This window comes from Podarcis filfolensis (assembly GCF_964270895.1).
Source record: "Podarcis filfolensis genome assembly, chromosome: 9".
In the NCBI taxonomy this organism is placed as follows: Eukaryota; Metazoa; Chordata; class Lepidosauria; order Squamata; family Lacertidae; genus Podarcis; species Podarcis filfolensis.
In genome coordinates this window covers 71,652,129-71,670,057 of record NC_139610.1, presented here as the reverse complement: position 1 = coordinate 71,670,057, position 17,929 = coordinate 71,652,129, and the positions used below count along the sequence as shown (strand labels likewise).

General features: G+C 46.3%; 1 protein-coding gene across 8 annotated transcripts in view; it reads right to left on the bottom strand.

Annotated features, from left to right (window-relative positions):
- Positions 1-1,039: 1,039 nt before the first annotated feature.
- The window catches only part of RNF24 (ring finger protein 24), a 79,502-nt gene continuing 62,612 nt past the window's right edge, over positions 1,040-17,929 (bottom strand). For all 8 annotated transcript variants that reach the window (XM_083571964.1, XM_083571960.1, XM_083571965.1 and 5 more), the window contains exons 2-6: positions 16,232-16,381; positions 10,165-10,207; positions 7,712-7,753; positions 4,805-4,884; positions 1,040-3,345 (exon numbers count right to left, since the gene is read on the bottom strand). In XM_083571964.1, the coding sequence (XP_083428090.1) occupies positions 3,204-3,345; positions 4,805-4,884; positions 7,712-7,753; positions 10,165-10,207; positions 16,232-16,374 (450 nt within the window). In that variant the 5' untranslated portion in view covers positions 16,375-16,381 and the 3' untranslated portion in view covers positions 1,040-3,203. The remainder of the gene's footprint in view (positions 3,346-4,804; positions 4,885-7,711; positions 7,754-10,164; positions 10,208-16,231; positions 16,382-17,929) is intronic.

The window sequence follows — 17,929 nt, the reverse complement described above, 5'->3', positions numbered from 1 at the left end:
TGAGTCCAGCTGGTGCAGAGTCACAGGTGTCTCCCTCTCCTGCTGCGAACATCTCCCCCCACCCCATGTCTCACAGAACTAGAAGAGGCATGAAAAGAGCGGAGGAGAGGTTGGCTGCACACAGGCACAGTCTCTGATTGCTTGGGGAAAGCCCTGGAGAGGAGGGGACGTAGACGGCTGTGGGGAGGTGGGGATTTTCAGCCTCGGCAACTGACCCACGGGGCAAGACCTACCAGGGATGAAGTGCTCTGCTCATTAGGCCTGACAGTCATCCAAGTCTGTGCAGATCGTGCTCTTGAGAATGAAAAGTTAAGTCCCAACTTTCATGGTGTGATTTACTGCCTGCTCACTCCTGACAATGGGCAAACATTTATGGTAATGTTGCCTACTGCATCCCTTCCCACCAAAAGTATACAGTGGTACCTCGGGTTAAGTACTTAATTCGTTCTGGAGGTCGGTACTTAACCTGAAATTGTTCTTAACCTCAAGCACCACTTTAGCTAATGGGGCCTCCTGCTGCTGCCACGCCGCTGGAGCACAATTTCTGTTCTCATCCTGAAGCAAAGTTCTTAACCTGAAGCACTATTTCTGGGTTAGCGGAGTCTGTAACCTGAACCGTATGTAACCTGAAGCGTATGTAACATGAAGTACCACTGTACTCTGCTCCTGCAATAAGCTCTTTTTCAAAACTTCCAGGCAGCTAAGAATGTTCATAAACTTTCCACGGCTCCTTGTTAAACTCATTTCAGTATACTGAAACAAGAGTTCTTACAGAAAAGAGCTACGGAGGTTTGTGAAAACTGCAATCTGCATGTGTTCTCAGGTTTCCTCTATCCCACTTGCTGTTGCTGAGTTTGTTTTTCCCAAAGTAAACCGGCAAACACTTTTCCCCCTCAATGTCTTAGCATGCACTGTGCTCTGCCCCCTTAGTGGCTCTGCAACCACAGTTCAGATTATCCCTTAAGAGGTTACCCAAAGCTGGCTTTGACTCTCCGAACGGATATATAGATAAGCAGCCACAGATTCCACCACTCCGCTGTTATTTCCAAAATCTGCCTTTATTTACAATTCAAGTCAAATCACATGCAAACGTTCCCCTCCCCCCACCCTCCCCGCATTTAAGAATAGCGATTAGCAAAAAAGATGCATTAGAATTTTAAAATAGCAATTAAATATACAAAAATATAGTTTACAAAATAAAAACCCAGCATGTTTTCTTTGTGTCTTTTCTCTTTAAAAAAAAAAAAATTCTGCTGCAGAATTTTATTTATTTATTTTAGTGTACAAATGTCTCCTCCAGGAGGACTTCTAAGGTTCATAAACTCTCTCTCGAGTCACACGCTATTTACAAAAAGAAGACCGCGGCAGGTGGGGCAGGAAGAGATCAGGCTGAACCCGGATGGACGAAAACAGTAAAAGGCTACTGAAAGTCATGCCATACTAAGAACCGGCTATTGGAAATTTGCCCCTATTATGGAAGGACCGGGAAGAACAGTCTGTGCCATTTTATTTTATTTTTAGCAAAAAGGGAACCTAGCGCTGTACAACGTAATACTGCAAAATCCCTTCCCTGTGTCTTTTGAACAAGTGCGGACACAGAAACAAAACACACTGCCCAAAAGGGGGTTTGGGGATAGCATCCTGCCTCCTTAGCAGACCCCGAAATAATCTGCGCAGGTAATCTTGGAAATGGACCTCTCCACCGTCAGAACTTTCTCTGGCCAGAAACTTGCTTAAAAAATATTATTTTCACAAATCGATAACGGAACATGAATTGGACTCCAACCTGCGCTCACAGGTTATCTAGTGGACAATTACTTTTGAACAAATCCAATGAATTCTCTATGTTCGGGTACGTCGAACTATATTTGCTTGGTGCCTTAGCGGCTGACAAAATTTAGATTTGGGCTGATGGAATTGAAACACCCGTTGGAAAATGGAGACTCATCAATGGCTACTGGCCATGATGGGAGACCCTCTGGGTCGAGAGACAGGAGGGCCACTGAGGCTCCCCAGTTGCTCACGAACTGCAACGGGAGAGAGGCTTATCACCCTTACGGCTCCCCAGAAGCATCTGGCTGGCTGCTGTGGGACACTGGAAGCTGAACTAGAAGGGTCTTTGGTCTGATCTAGCAGGCCTCTTTTTCAGATGACTCCCCACCCCGCCAAAAGTCTGCGCTCAACTCTACGCAAAGCTGCTAAGAAGCTTGCAGAGTCCAGGGTTCGTAATAGTTGCCATTTTTATTTTGAATTCCAGTCGGGTCTAGCTTCTACGCAGGCAAATGCCCTTCTGCACTCAAACCTGGTTAAAAATGGGATTTGCTGCATTGTGGGATTTGAAAAGGGGACCCCCCCCCCCCGTTGCCGAATCCAAAAGGCTGCTAAGCTGCCTCCTCTGTGGCTTTTCCTTGCTTCAGAGTTGTCCATTAACATGACAGGAATCTGTGTGGTTTGCTTCCCCCCGCCTCCCTCCCGGGGCACTTAAGGAATCATTTTCTGAGGCAGGAATCAAGCCAGTGTGGATCTCAAGCGCCTAGCAGGACCCTGGTGGACGTTGGCCTGACTGGTAACCAAATAATCTTCTGTGCGTCGCCGCTAGGCTTCTAAGCACCCACTCTTCCTTTGCAGAGCTGGGCTCTGCTCTCGCTCTCCGTCTCACAGCGTACGAGAGAGTCACACGGACTGCTGCTGCGGATCGTTCTGCAAACAGGCCAGGCCCTTGCCTTGTTCTGTTCCGGAAGCCACAGGCAATTCGGTATGAGGTAACCACTGAGCGGCAGAATCTCGGGGCACGGTTCCCATTCCACCCGCAGAAAAAGGACCATGCGGGGTCTCTTCGATCCTGAGGCGCAAAGGGTGCGCCTCACATCCCTCACTCCGGCATGTGTGCAGCTCACTCCAAACATAGGCGCCGGACCTGCGCGTGTCCTTCGTAAAGTGCTCTTACGGAAAGAAAAAGGGGGTCGGAAGGAAGAAAGGAAAAGGCCGAGCCCGGAATGGCCTCTTCTCGTCGCACCGGCGGTGGTCTCGGCGCTGAGGGTGTTTCTGCGGTCCCAGCACCTTCCCCCTCCTTCAAGTGTGTCCTGGGAGCTCCTCGCGAGATGGAAGAAGCCCCGGCGGAGGCCCCGAGGCCGTAAGCAGCAGGTTCAGAGAGCGGGACGTCTCTGGGCGGCAGGCTGCGCCCCAGAGAGGCTCGCGGGGAGCTATACGATGTTGGCCGCCCCAGGGAGGGGCTCTTGGGGGAGTCCGTGGGCATCCGGCTTGCTGTGGAGTTGCGCCAGCTGCAGGACGGCCATGTTGCAGAGCGGGCAGACTTTGCGCACCTCCAACCATTTGATGAGGCACCTGTGGCGGGGAAAGAAAGCAGCCCCTTCAGTATAGGCAGACTTCAAGCTAGGAATATAGCAGAATGGAATGGAATTTATTATTTATACTCCGCCCATCTGGCTGGGTTTCTCCAGCCACTCTGGGCGTCTTCCAACAGACTATTAAAATACAGTGGTCTGTTAAACATTAAAGCTTCCCTGAACAGGGCTGCCTTCAGATGTCTTCTAAAAATTTGGTAGTTCTTCTCTTTGACATCTGGTGAGAGGGCGTTCCACAGGGCAGGTGCCACTACCAAGAAGGCCCTCTGCCTGGTTCCCTGTAGCTTTGCTTCTTGCAGTGAGGGAACCGCCAGAAGGACTTCAGTGTCCGGGCAGAACAATGGCGGTGGAGACGCTCCTTCAGGTCTACTGGACCGAGGCCATTTAGGGCTTTAAAGGTCAGCACCAACACTTTGAATTGTGCTCGGAAATGTGCTGGGAGCCAATGTAGTAACCCAAATAAAGCAGTGGTTTTCAACCAGTATGCTGCGGCAACTTGGGGTGCCTTGAATGATGGTCAGCGGTGCCCTCTTTCCTTCCCTCCCTCCTCTGATGCCCTCTCGCATTTCTGCCTCCCAAAGGCTTGTGGGGCTGTTTGTTGCAGCAGCCCTGGCTGCAAGCTCCCCAGGCGAATGGTGCCTCTGGGGCTGGCCAGGGGGTGCTGGTTGCCAGGAGCTGAGGTGCCCTCAGAGTAGGCAAGCAAGCGGACACGGGAGTCGAGCCTGCCAGTCTGCCAGCCCTTGGTGTTGGGAATGGACAGACAAGTCCCAGGGCCCTGTGGGGCAGTGTGAGGAGGCTCTTCCCTTTGGGGGCAGCTCAGAGACCAGGGATGGTACCAGTGGCTGCCCAGAGGACTCCCAAGGAGAGGGGAGAGGAGAGGAGGCTGAGGAAACACTCCACAAGGGCAAAGATCTTTTTTGGTAAGTCGCTTTGAGTTGCCTGTGGCAAAAAGAAAAACCCTAATAAATTTAATAATTGCAAACCCACCCTGCTTGGATTTGAAACTGCCTTATACTGCATCGGACTGCCAGCCTCTTGGCTTTGTTGTCTTTCTTTCCGAGCACTGGCACCCAAAATCCTTCCAACTGGCGCTGCCAGGGGAAGGAGCTTGGCACTTTCTGCAGGCAGCGCTGATGGGGCCTGGCTCTGTTTATCGTACATGACAAGGGATGCTCCTAATGGATGTCCCCATGGCCTGGAAACAAAGGGAAGGCTTTCTCCTCTGCCGCCACCACCATTACAGGACCTGGCTCTTAGATTGTGGGTGCAACCCTCGAGGGAAATCAGGAGCCACCGTCCTCACGGCCGAAGGTCCATCTGCAGAGATGCTCCCTTCTGCTGCTCCCCCAAATTTACAGGCTGCCCGCAGCCCCAGGGGTTTCCAAGAGAGGCCGGAGGCCTTTGCAAACATTTCTCCCCGGACCATTTTGCACACTTACTTTCTGTGGAAGGCGTGTTTGCATGGGCAGATTCCCAGCTCATCTTTGGGCTTGAACTCCTCCAGACAAACAGCACAGATCTGAAAGGGGGGGGGGGAGAGGAACAAGGGGAGGAAGAAGAAAGGTCAGTTAGACAGGGGAGGAAAAATATTTTGCATTCAGAACCATGGAGTTGGAAGGGACCTGAGGATCTGGTCCAAGCCCCTGCAATGGTAACCCAGCCAGATGGGTGGGGAATAATAATAATAATAATAATAATAATAATAATAATGCAAATTCCTGGTTGGATTAGATGATCCTCAAAGTACCTTCCAGCTCTACAATTTGATGATTCTAACCTTGGCATTATCAGCAGCGCACTCTAGCCAACTGAGCTATCCAGGGATAATAATAATAATAATATTTATACCCCGCCCTCCCTGGCCAGAGCCGGGCTCAGGGTGGCTAACACCAATAAAATCACAGTAAAAACATAATGGTGGGGGGACGGGACACCAAAAAACACACACAAAAAAAATTTAAAATACAGGTTAAAATGCAATTTAAAATGCAGACTCATTTTAAAAGCAGCTGATAAATCAAAACCATAAGGGGAAGGAAACATAAGGGTCAGACTGAGTCCAAAGCAAAGGCCAGGCGGAACAGCTCCGTCTTGCAGGCCCTGTGGAAAGATGTCAAGTCCCGCAGGGCCCTGGTCTCTTGTGACAGAGCGTTCCACCAAGTCGGGGCCAGTACTGAAAAGGCCCTGGCCCTAGTTGAGACCAATCTAACCACCTTGCGATTTGGGACCTCCAAGGTGTTGTCATTTGTGGACCTTAAGGTCCTCCTTGGGGCATACCAGGATGATGGACTCAGATAGATTTCAAAAGAAGAAATGATGTTATGTGCACAGGAACAGTCCTACTGGCTACAGCTAATATATTTATATTTGCCAGTTGGAGGCAGCAATGCTTCGGAGTCCCAGTTGCTGGAAACTGCAGGAGGAGAGAGTTGGTCTTGTGTTCGAATCCCGATTTCTGGTTTCCTACAGACAACGTTGAGAACAGGGTGCTGGACAAGATGAGCCGCTGGCCTGATCCTGCAGGCTGTTCTTAAAAATATGTGTTTGAATTGCTATTGCTGCTTTGGAAGAAGAGTTTTGATGCTACAAAGCGAGAATGTTTTCGACTGGATTAAAAGGTAAGGATGCCAGGGACTGTGTGGGAGATAATTTTGGTAAAATAAAAATAAATGAAATTGTTTTGAAGGCACCCATAACTGTGCTGGCTCCTGGACTGTCCTGATTTATTTAAGCTGAAATTTACCAGAAATGAGAACAATCCCAGTTCAGAAAAAAACACCTTTGTCTCCAATATTTGAGATTCCTGCATTGAAGGGGTTGGAATAGAGGACCTTTAGGGACCCCTAATTCTTTAGGGACTCTGCAATTCTACAAAAAGGACTGGAGGGAAATGTGCCCGAGTCAGAGCCAATTCTTTTGAGAAAGGTACAGAACTTTCCAGCCTCCTCTAAGGCCTGCTGGGACTCTCCATCCAGCAGTAAGGATTTATAGCCTATAAAAATAACCTCTCCAGCTGTGTGGCAACTGGCAGTTGCATAACCAAACTTGCTTTTTTTCTTTTTTGGCTTTTATTTCCTCCGAGCAGAGCGATAACGGTGTCAGGTTTGTGCTGCTGAAAGTCCGGCCTTCTGAGCACGCACACCGGGGCCCCAGCACACTCCCCACTTCCCTCCAAAATTTAAATTTAGAGCCCCGTAACTCATTCCGTCAGCGCCGATGGCGCCACAGTAATTGAGGAGGCTTTCGACTTCTCTTTCCCTCCTCGGCTCGATGTCTCTTCCCACCTTGCCAGATTTCAAGCGTTACAAGAGATTGAAAACATCCTTGCTGAGCTCAGGAAAAGGTCGAAAGGAAGGTGACCCAAGTGATGCCTAATTTCATCGGCAAAGGAAGGAGGCAAGATTCCAGACTTCACAAGGCTCTTCTTTGGATGGAAAAGAGAGCCCTTGACTTATTTTTGGAGAAGGCTCTGCATTATTCACAAGGGAAGAGCACAGCTTATGTGACAGAGCTCTGGAAATTAGATGGGTTTCATGTCTTTGTTGGCACGAAGTTGGTTCTGATTACAGTCGTACCTCGGAAGTCGAACGGAATCCGTTCCGAAATTTTGTTTGACTTTCGAAATGTTCAGAAACCAAGGCTGGTTTCTGGTTGTGCAGGCACACCGGAAACAATAGTGGAAGCTGCGCCAGACGTTCGGCTTCCAAAAAAAGTTCGAAAACCGGAACACTCGCTTCTGGTTTCTGATTGTTTGGGAGCTGAAACGTTCAACTCCCAAGGCATTTGGGTGCCGGTAAGACTGTATATTTAGTGTACTATATTATATATATATATTACTTTCTTTACATTTGCACTTTTCTGTCTTTTCACTTTAGTTTCTATAACTGAAATTATTTCTTTTCTTTTTCGTTTAATTTTTTCTTTATACTTTTCATTTTACAACCAACACAAAACAAAGATTAAAATCAGTATGATGTAACTGAAATGTTCTTAAACAAATATTATTAATGATAAAGTTAGTTCTGTATCTATTTAACTGCCATGACTCCTCTTCAACACCCCCCCCCAAATATATCCTGGAAGCTGAAAATTGAGGTGGGTGTTTAGAATTCTTTGATGGGAGACAGCCAATCTCTCACAGAACTACAGCTCCCAGAGCTTCTTGGAGGGGCGGAATCAAGATTAAGGCAAACTGGGGCTGTGCTATAGATCTGCCTGGTGGCTAGTGAAGGGCAAATCTGTCCATTTCATTTATCTCAATTTCTCATTCCCCCCCAACCTTAAATTCAGTTCTCCTTGTTTCCACATCAGTTTGATTTTCTTCGTGGGTGACAAAGCCAACTTACCTCATGTAGGTTGAGTTCTTTAACTTTTTCCTTTAGAATAACCTGCAAGGGGAAAAAGGAGAGAGAGAGAGAGAGAGAGAGAGAGAGAGAGAGAGAGAGTTAGAAAACAGAGGTGCCTGTACTTGTGCAAAAAAAACCCCACACACAACGAAAACAAACATTGCAAAACAGGGGTTGAATTCTTGTAAGATGCACACAAGCCGGACGACAAAGCAGACCTTTGCTCCCAAAGCCTTGACTTGCAAAGGTTGAAAAGCAGTACCAGAATGAAATCTGCCCCACTGGGCATGCTAAAAAGGCCCCCACAAACATATCATCAACTTATAGAAACGGAAAGGGGGGGGGAGAGTTGAATGCATTGAATGGCCTCCATGCAGTGCTTTTTTTCTGGGGATGACGACACGCAGGCATACGCATACCCCTAAACATTTTTGTGAATCTTTGTACTTTTGTCCATTTACTGTATTTATTTTCCCTGATTTGAACTATAAAATGGTAGTTTTCTTGAGTCAAAATGAGAATACCCCTAAACAGTTTTTTTAGGAAAAAAAAGCACTGCCTCCATGGTATCATGATTCAGGTAGGTAGCCGTGTTGGTCTAATGCAGTTGAAATATATATAAAAATAAAACAAATTGTCCAGTAGCACCCAGTTAGTTCTGGGTATAAGTTTTCGTGTGAAGTGTGCATGCACACGAAAGCTTATACTAAGAATAAACTTGGTTGGTCTCTAAGGTGTTACTGGACGATTCTTTAATTTTTTAAAAATATATTTCCATGGGATCATGAAAGAGAAGGTGAAGTGCAATTCTATGCATGTTTTGCTCAGGAGGAATTCCAAGGCCCTGTTTGCACATGGAGCTTATCTGGACTGCAGCTAGTACCACTGCTTCCCTCCCACAAAAACATATATATATATATATATATATATATATATATATATATATATATGGAGTCATACCTCATGTTACGTTTGCTACATGTTACGTTCTTTCAGGTTACGTCCTGCGGCGACCCGGAAGTACCGGAAAGGGTTACTTTTGGGTCTCGCTGCTCGCGCATGCGCAGAAGTGCAAAATGACGTCACGCGCATACGCAGAAGCGCCGAATTGCAACCTGCGTGTGTGCAGACACGTCACGCTCTTTTCACGTTGCGAACGGGCCTCCGGAACGGATCCCGTTCGTAACCAGAGGTACCACTGTATAAGTTTCTGTTTTACTATTTCAAATACTCATTTTACATCCTTAAGATATCAATGACTTCCCTTCTTCTCTTTCCATGGTTCATTTAACATATCACAAATCCCTCCATATTTTACAAAAACCCCTCTCTCTCTTTCCAGAAAAACCTTCTCTTGAACGCTGAGTTGGAGCAAACATTAATTGGGCTTTCCATGAACTAATGTTTGCTCTGATTCAGCGCTCAAGAGCGGGTTTTCCCAGGGAAAGCGGCAAGGCAAACGAAAAACCACTTGCCCCTATGCTTTCTAGGCACAGGATGAGTGGAAGTATGGAAGACCCCTACAGCAACCTTGGATGAATGTAAATGAGCTGAAGTGCAGAGCTTGTGTTCAGCAGAGTTATTCCGTTCACAGAAAGACTTCTCCTTCTTCTCTCCCTCCCTGACAGGGCTGGACATTATATGCTTTCCAACATCGTAATGTATCGCCAGCTAAACCCCAACATATTACGATGTCAGAAAGGACACACACACACAGAGTGATTTGTGATGCATTGCCAGGCCAATTCTTTTGAAACGGTTATCGCGATGTGGTCCAGAAACTGTTACCAGACGATGTATCGATATATCGCCCAGCCCTGCTCCCTGGAAGACACACTGTTCTGTTCTGGGGTTGTCCCAAACACTCCAGATGAAAATTGCGTTGGCTGGGGAAAGGGAGGATGGGGAGAGGAGAGGGAGAGGAACTTCCACTGCGGAAATGGAAATTATTAAGTTAGCTGGACGTCTTCACTGGATACAACCCCAGGTTCCCAGAGACGAGATGGCAGCTCCTTGGCTGCTGGCAGCCGAACCATGGTTTGGCCTAAGTGTTGCGTCCAAACTCAGGCTTTTGCTTTATGTCAAACCACAGTTTACAGAACAAACCTCAGCTACAGTTTGTGGTTTGGGCAGGGAAGGATAAATCAGGTACGGGTGTGTCAGAGTCGCTCCTAGTTAGCCCTGCCTTCATCGTGGTTTTTATCCTTGGTGGTGAATTCTAATTTGGAAGCTCCCTGGGGCAGGGGTCAAATCTTATTGCTGGTTTGTCTGCAAAGGGCTGAGAGCACCTGAGACGTTTTGCTCACTTGCCTGCAGCCTGAAAACAATTTTGCCTTTTAGTTGCAAGTGAAAGCTCAGGGAAGCTTTTCAACTATGCCCTGATTAGAAATTTGTCAGGGCGACCCAGTGGTAGTGACATCGGCGGCAGGGGACAAAGAGAAAGAAAAGCTTACCTGTTTGTAGGCATAAAGCTCTTTGTGGGCTTGGTGTCGAAGCCTAGAAAACAAAGAAGAAGAAGACTGAACATGAAGAAGGTACAGTAGATAAAAAACACAAAATGGAACAACAATTCTTGCACTGCAGAGGGTTGGACTCTACAATTCTACGACTCTAACAGCACATCAGAATTGCCACCCTCGGGAACAGATCACACCAGATAGTCTCTTTTAGCCCTGCTCTGCCCAAATGAAAACTGAGTAGTGAAAGGCTTACTGGACTCTGCCACTCGTACGCAGGAAATTGAACACTTTGCCAATGCTGTCCAAAAACGCAAAGGAAAAATGAATAACGTTTCTGTAGATTTGCCTCTATTAATAGCACGCTCAACCCTTTCCGAGTTCAAAGGCAGAGATCTGTAAGCAAACAGGCAGCACATTTTGGAAGGAAAGGAAGCTCATAGGAACCTGGTAGTTTGCAGCAGGGGTGCGTTTAAAGAGGCAGTATGTCTCTGTGCACCTAATACACGCACAACACCCCAGGGTGGAAATGCTAGCTCAGTGCCCCTTCTCTTTACCACCTTGTAAAGGCGGTAAAAAGAAAAGAAAAGATAAACTAAACATCTGCCTGATATAATTATCCTCTCTGCTTCTTATTCCATGGGCTCTTGAATTCTTAAGAATACCGCAAACAAGTTTTAAGACCAGGAACTTGTTTTTCCTGCTAAAAATACTCCTGGGTGGTTGTTTCGATTGTGGTTTTTTTTAATAACTAATGGGGGGAAAAGACCTATGCAGATTTTTTCTTTCTTTCTGTTTTTATTGGTTTTAATTCATTTTGTAACATCGTACATTAAAACAAACAAAAGAGACATACATAACACATACACACAAGAAAGAATACATAAAAAAATAAAAGAAAGAAATAATAATAAAAAGGACAAAAGAAAAAAAATAAATCTCCTGACATAAGACAACAACAAATTGACTACATTAACTACATAACACACAACACTGACTGACCTATGCAGATTGATGTTCAAATTGGTACTTCTGTTTTCTTTTTTTAAAAAAAACCCGTTTCTGCTTCAGCCCTCGCTTTGACACAAAAGAGGAACCCACAGTCTTTCCACCCCACCAGATCCCAGTGGCGCTCATCACAGGGGCCTGAGATTGCCACACACAGATCCTGCCCCTCAGGATTGTCTCCTTGGAACCAGTTGAAATAAGGTTGGGAGAACCCTTAGTCATTCCAGATGTGCCAGACTCTGAATCCCATCAGCCACAACCCAGTGTGGTCCATGGTCAGGGATGATGTGAGCTGGGCTTCCTTTTAAACAACATCTGGAGACTGCAAGTTCTCCATCCCTGAGTTAAACAATAATGCTAAAGGACCCAAGCGGCCTCCTTTATCCCAAATCCTGCTGGCACTCATGGTTGACAGCTCTGGCTTAGAGTCAAAATAGTTTAGGGCATGCACAGGTCGAGCTCATCATAGGAGGATAATAATAATAATAATAATAATAATAATAATAATAATAATATCATCCTGCCCATTTGACTAGGTTTCCCCAGAGGATGACACCTCTGCAGTAGACACAGAGGAATAATCCATGCTACTACAGTGGTACCTCGGGTTAAGTACTTAATTTGTTCCGGAGGTCTGTTCTTAACCTGAAACTGTTCTTAACCTGAAGCACCACTTTAGCTAATGGGGCCTCCTGCTGCCGCTGCGCCGTCGGAGCACAATTTCTGTTCTCATCCTGAAGCAAAGTTCTTAGCCTGAGGTAATATTTCTGGGTTAGCAGAGTCTGTAACCTGAAGCGTATGTAACCTGAAGCGTATGTACCACTGTACGTATCAAAATCTTCCTCTGTGTGAAACAACCGGTCCAGCCTTCTTGCTGACGTGCTAGCTTTCTAATGCAGGGGGTTATTGTCAATAGGAAGCGAGCCTCCCGGTACATTATGTGGTGGAGCTATCTCACGAAGTCCGTGCCATGCATTGCCCCTCAATGTCTCCAAAAAGCCCATTCACAACCCACGGTGGCAATCGACGGAGAAATCTGCTGCCCAAAAGGAAGAATGGAGATCTGTGCAGTGCTTTGAGATACGATGCTCTTTTTCTATACGAACGAGCAGAATGCAATCTTTGTAGACGGGAGTCGCCCGAGCCTCGGTGCCGCGACAGCGCATAATTATGTATAAATAATTAGATTTAACAGGGAAATAGAAACGGCATCTATGTACATCGCGGGACGGAGAGATACAGCATCTTTGGCCTTGCAAGAGGAACAACAAACGACTTGTTGGATCTGAGCTGAAAACAAAGACACTCGCCCAATAGTTTTGTGTTCTAAAATGCTGTTGATGGCTATGCTTTGGCCAAAAAGGCGTTAGCTGCAACATGCGAATGTCACAGAGCTGGAAGAGAGCATTGCCACTGGGGTGGTGGTGCAAATTCAAAATCAGCCCAAGACCCCCTGAGTGGACCTCATAACAGTGCCCTTCTTCAAGGGAAAATTGGATGTTGAATGTCTCTACTTGACAACACTTACATCAATTAGTTGGTTCGCTTAATCGGTCTAAAAACTTTTTCATCAGCTAGAAAGGTGCTGCAATTAATTAAATTGCTTTTTAAAAAAAGAAATAGTAATAGAAAACTATACTTAGGTCTATTTTAAGAGCCATTTCCCCCAATCAACCTGCCCTCCAAATCAGAAGAAAACCCACGTCTAAGGTGATGACGACTGCGACAAACCGGTGCAAAATCTAAAAACCAAAGGAAGAATGACTTTTGTTTTAGAACTATCGTTTTCCCCCTCACGTGTACTTTTAAGTGACAAGAGCCAGTGTGGGGTCGCTGTTAAGAGTGTCACACCAGGGTGGCACTCTGTTCAATTCCTCCCTCGGCCATGAAATTTAGTGGGTGACCTTGGGCCAGATGCAAACAACCTTGGAAAGTTGTTGTGAGAATAAAAGGGCTGTGGGAAGAACTCAAGTACACCACCATAAGCTTCCTGGAAGAATCGCTAACTAAATTAAAAACCCACACAACCAACTGACTAAGATTTGTTTAAATCAGCCAACACAGCTACATAAAGGAACCTGCACCCAGGCAATACTGGGAAAATACAATTCAATTAGGTGGAGGGAATCTCTGGCTCTCCAGATGTTGCTACACTACAACTCCCATCGCCCCCGGCCACTGGCCATGCTTGCTGGGGCTGATGGGAGTTGTAGTTCAGCTGGAGGGCTAAAGGTCCCGCATACACAGCTGTCTATGGAGACGCAGGTCAATTCTGTGTCCGGGGCAGGTGTTTATCAGCTCCATCTGGCACGCAGGCTGAGACCCTACCTGCCGGAGACTGTCTGGCCAGAGTGGTGCATGTTCTGGTTATCTCCTGCTTGGACTACTGCAATGCGCTCTACATGGGGCTACCTTTGAAGGTGACCCGGAAACTACAACTAATCCAGAATGCGGCAGCTAGACTGGTGACTGGGAGCGGACGCCGAGACCATATAACACTGGTCTTGAAAGACCTACACTGGCTCCCAGTACGTTTCTAAACACAATTCAAAGTGTTGGTGCTGACCTTTAAAGCCCTAAATGGCCTCAAAGGCCCAGTATACCTGAAGGAGCGTCTCCACGCCCATTTTTCTGCCTGGATACTGAGGTCCACTGTATACCTGAAGTAGCATCTCCACCTCCATTGTTCAGCCCGGACTCTGAGGTCCAGTGCCGAGGGCCTTCTGGTGGTTCCCTTGCTGCAAGAAGCCAGGTAACAGGGAACGAGGCAGAGGGCTTTCTCGGCAGTGGCACCTGCCCCATGGAACGCCCTCCCACCAGATGTCAAAGAGAAGAACAACTACCAGACTTTTAGAAGACATCTGAAGGAAGCCCTGTATAGGGAAGCTTTTAAAGTTTAATGGGTTATTGTATTTTAATATTCTGTTGGAAGCTGCCCAGATGGGTGGGGTATAAATATAATAATAATAATAATAATAATAATAATAATAATAATAATAATAATATACTTGCATGCTCTTTTGGATTTCTCAAGCCTACTCTCAATCCTGTATCAAGAGGTGCCAGAACCGAGTTCCGGTGAGTTCTGAAGCTTTCACTTCCAATTAGCCACAGATTAATCTTTGTTCCAACACCTCGGCTACAACTAGTTAACTGTCGTTCCTTTAAACGACTCAGCTTTAAAGCCCATCGTTCCAAGTTAACTATGGTTTGTTTGAAATGAGCTAAGATCAACCACAGTTTCTGGGCCATCTCTGGTGGCTCAGAGATGGAAAGAAGATAAAGTCCCTACCAGGGAAAAATGGCAGATGAAGTTGATGGACTATGCCAAAATGGCTAAAATGACCGGAAGAATCAGAAATCAGGAAGACCAAAATTTTAATAAGGAATGGGGAAAATTTATAGCTTATCCTAAAGACCAGTGTAAACAGCAGGATTGGAATATCACTTGTAGTTTAATGGTGAATTTTGGATGTAATGGAGAGATAAAAGGTTTGGATTACTATAAAAGATGCAGGAGGAAATGATTAACAATAGGACCCACAAAGGGGAGGAGGGAAGTCCAGGAGATTCTTTGGAATCTTGTTTTTATGATGTATGTTGGATTTGTGACTCTAAAATTTTAATTTGAAAAATCAATATATAATTACTATTTTTTTAAGGATCAACCACAGTTTACCGGTTTGTATCACAATAGTACGATTCAACAAGAATGGAAGTACAAACTCCTCCTTGTGGCCACGAAGGAGCGAAGGAGACGTGGTGGGGTGTGAAAAAGTCATGAGTTAGTGTGACTGATTCTCGTCACACTAAACTGTTGCTTGGAGCAGTGGCCAAATAGTGTCTTTCTCTCTGATGGGTGCAAAACATACAGTCCATCACTGCTGAGCTGATAGTTTAGAAAACCAATCTTTGTGCAAGCTGTGTCACAATAGGAGCTAATCCCACACAATAAAATCCCTTTGTTCCTAACCGCCGACAAGAGCCAGAATATTGTCCGTTGAATGAATATCTGCCGGACTTAGCCTGCTGTTTTGGTGGCCGGCACGCAGACTTTCTTAAAGCTAAACACACACCCTGCAAATATCCTACTCCAACCTGTTTGGTCTGCGCCACTGAATATTCAAACTTCCCAAGTGGCAATTGGTTTGGAAAGGGCTGCTTTTTCCCACTTGGTTCAGATTAACAAGCTGAGCCTGTTTCATCGACTAACCTCTGAACCGCGCTGCTGGGAGAGCAGCTGGCATGCAAGGCACTTTGGAGAGGTGGGCGGGGAAAAAAAATACAGACAATTTCTTAACCACAAGTATGCAAGTTATTCGCAGGAGAGGGAGAGAGAAAGAGAGAGAGAGATAGATGCCCTGAAGTGTTAGAAAGAGCAAATTCCTTGAAAAGCTCACTTCCGCATCCCAACAGCTGTGAAAGGGAGACGGCAGGTTAACGTGCGAATCGCCAAATGGAAACTATTTCCCCTGTGCACCAGGAAAAGACACAAAAAATGAAGCCTCTCCAAAACCGGAAAATTGCTTTTCTGAACCAGGATCCTCAGGACTGCTTAGAACAGAGGTAGACAATGTGGTCCCCTCTGAGATGTTCCTGGACTCCAGATCCCATCGGTCTCAGTCAGCCCAGGAGTGATGGGAACTGGAATCTGTCAACATTAGGATGGCACAATGTGAGCTACGTACATCAAAGGAACGCTTCCACTCTGCGAGTGGAAACCTCGGAGCAAAGTTCTCCTAAGCAAGGGAGTTGGGAGACAAAAATCGCCTGCTCTCTCTAAAGGCAGCAGGATTTGGGGAAGACTGGGGAAGACTAAAAGGAACCCACTGGCAAGAAGTCAGCTTCACAGAGTGGGTGCCTTATACACAGGAATCTGAGACATTTCCTTGCATCTGCCGAGCTGAACGCAACCTCCTTCTTTCTGAATGGCGAATGGCTGGCCTCTGCCACCAAGTGGGTGTCCTCCAGCCTTTGGCACCTCCCGCCACACAGTCCCCTGGCAGCCTGGAAATAAAGCGGCCTTTGCCCACCTGTAGCTGTTCTATGTCCTTACCTGATCAAATAGCAGCAGAAGAGTAAGCTCAGAATGAAGACAAAGATGGCCGTGCCGAAGACCACAATGTATATGTTGAGAGGCAGGTTCTGAAATCCAATGTTTGGCATCCTGAAACTGTAATGCTGGAAATCTGAGCTCATGGATGGTCTGGCAAGAAAAACGAAACAAAAAACAAGGCGGTGAGAATTCTGAATTATTGTGTCCTGGAAACAATATACCTCTGATTTCAACGAATCCCAAAGCAGATTACAACATTGTTTTAAAAAAATGACGGAGAAACGCAATGAAAAGTGTGGGATGGGCAATTAGCAAGAAGATGCCCTCTGTAGCATTGCACCAAGCAAGCAAATCATTATAAATGCTCATTGTCGTATAACTGTCTCATCACTGCAAACAAATCAGAGCAAATGCTCAATAAAGACCAGCTATAGTCTAACCCTGGGACGCGGGTGGCACTGTGGGTTAAACCACAGAGCCTAGGACTTGCCAATCAGAAGGTCGGCGGTTCGAATCCCCGCAACAGGGTGAGCTCCCGTTGCTCAGTCCCTGCTCCTGCCAACCTAGCAGTTCAAAAGCACATCAAAGTGCAAGTAGATAAATAGGTACCACTCCATCGGGAAGGTAAACGGTGTTTTCGTGCGCTGCTCTGCTTCGCCAGAAGCGGCTTAGTCATGCTGGCCACATGACCCGGAAGCTGTACGACGGCTACCTCGGCCAATAAAGCGAGATGAGCGCTGCAACCCCAGAGTCGGCCACGACTGGACCTAATGGTCAGGGGTCCCTTTACCTTTATAGTCTAATCCAAGGTTTCCCAAACTTGGGTCTTCAGCTGTTTCTTGGACTACAATTCCCATCATCCCCAACTGGTGACTGGGAGCGGCTACCAGGACCATATAACACCGGTCTTAAAGGATCTACATTGGTTCCCAGTACGTTTCCGAGCACAATTCAAAGTGTTGGTGCTGACCTTTAAAGCCCTAAACGGCCTCAGTCCAGTATACCTGAAGGAGCGTCTCCACTCCCATCGTTCAGCCAGACACTGAGGTCCAGCTCCGAGGGCCTTCTGGCGGTTCCCTCCCTGCGAGATATGAGGTTGCAGGGAACCAGGTAGAGGGCCTTCTTGGTAGTGGCGCCTGCCCTGTGGGATGCCCTCCCATCAGATGTCAAGGAAATAAACAACTATCTGACTTTTAGAAGACATCTGAGGGCAGCCCTGTTTAGGGAAGTTTTTAATGCTTTGTTGTGTTTTTAATATTCTGTTGGCAACCGCCCAGAGTGGCTGGTGCAACCCAGTTAGATGAGCGGCATACAATAATAATAATAATAATAATAATAATAATAATAATAATAATAATAATAATAATAATAATCCAGGACCAGTAACAGTGTTCCACTGTTGTTGTTCCTAGAGATAAGCTAGGTTTGAACACACGGAGTATATAGCTGCATACAGTGCTTTTTTTGGGGTGGTTCGCAGGGGTACGCATACCCCTAAACATTTTGTGAATCTGAGTTTGGCCTCATTGAGGGGCAGTATTTCAATATGAGTAGGAAAATGAGAGTACCCCTAAACATTTTTTTTTTAAAAAGCACTGGCTGTATAACCGTCCCACAGTCATACTGGAACAAATGCTCAATATAGTCCGGATGTAGTCTAACTGTGTAAGCAAAGCAAATCAGGACGAATGCTCAATA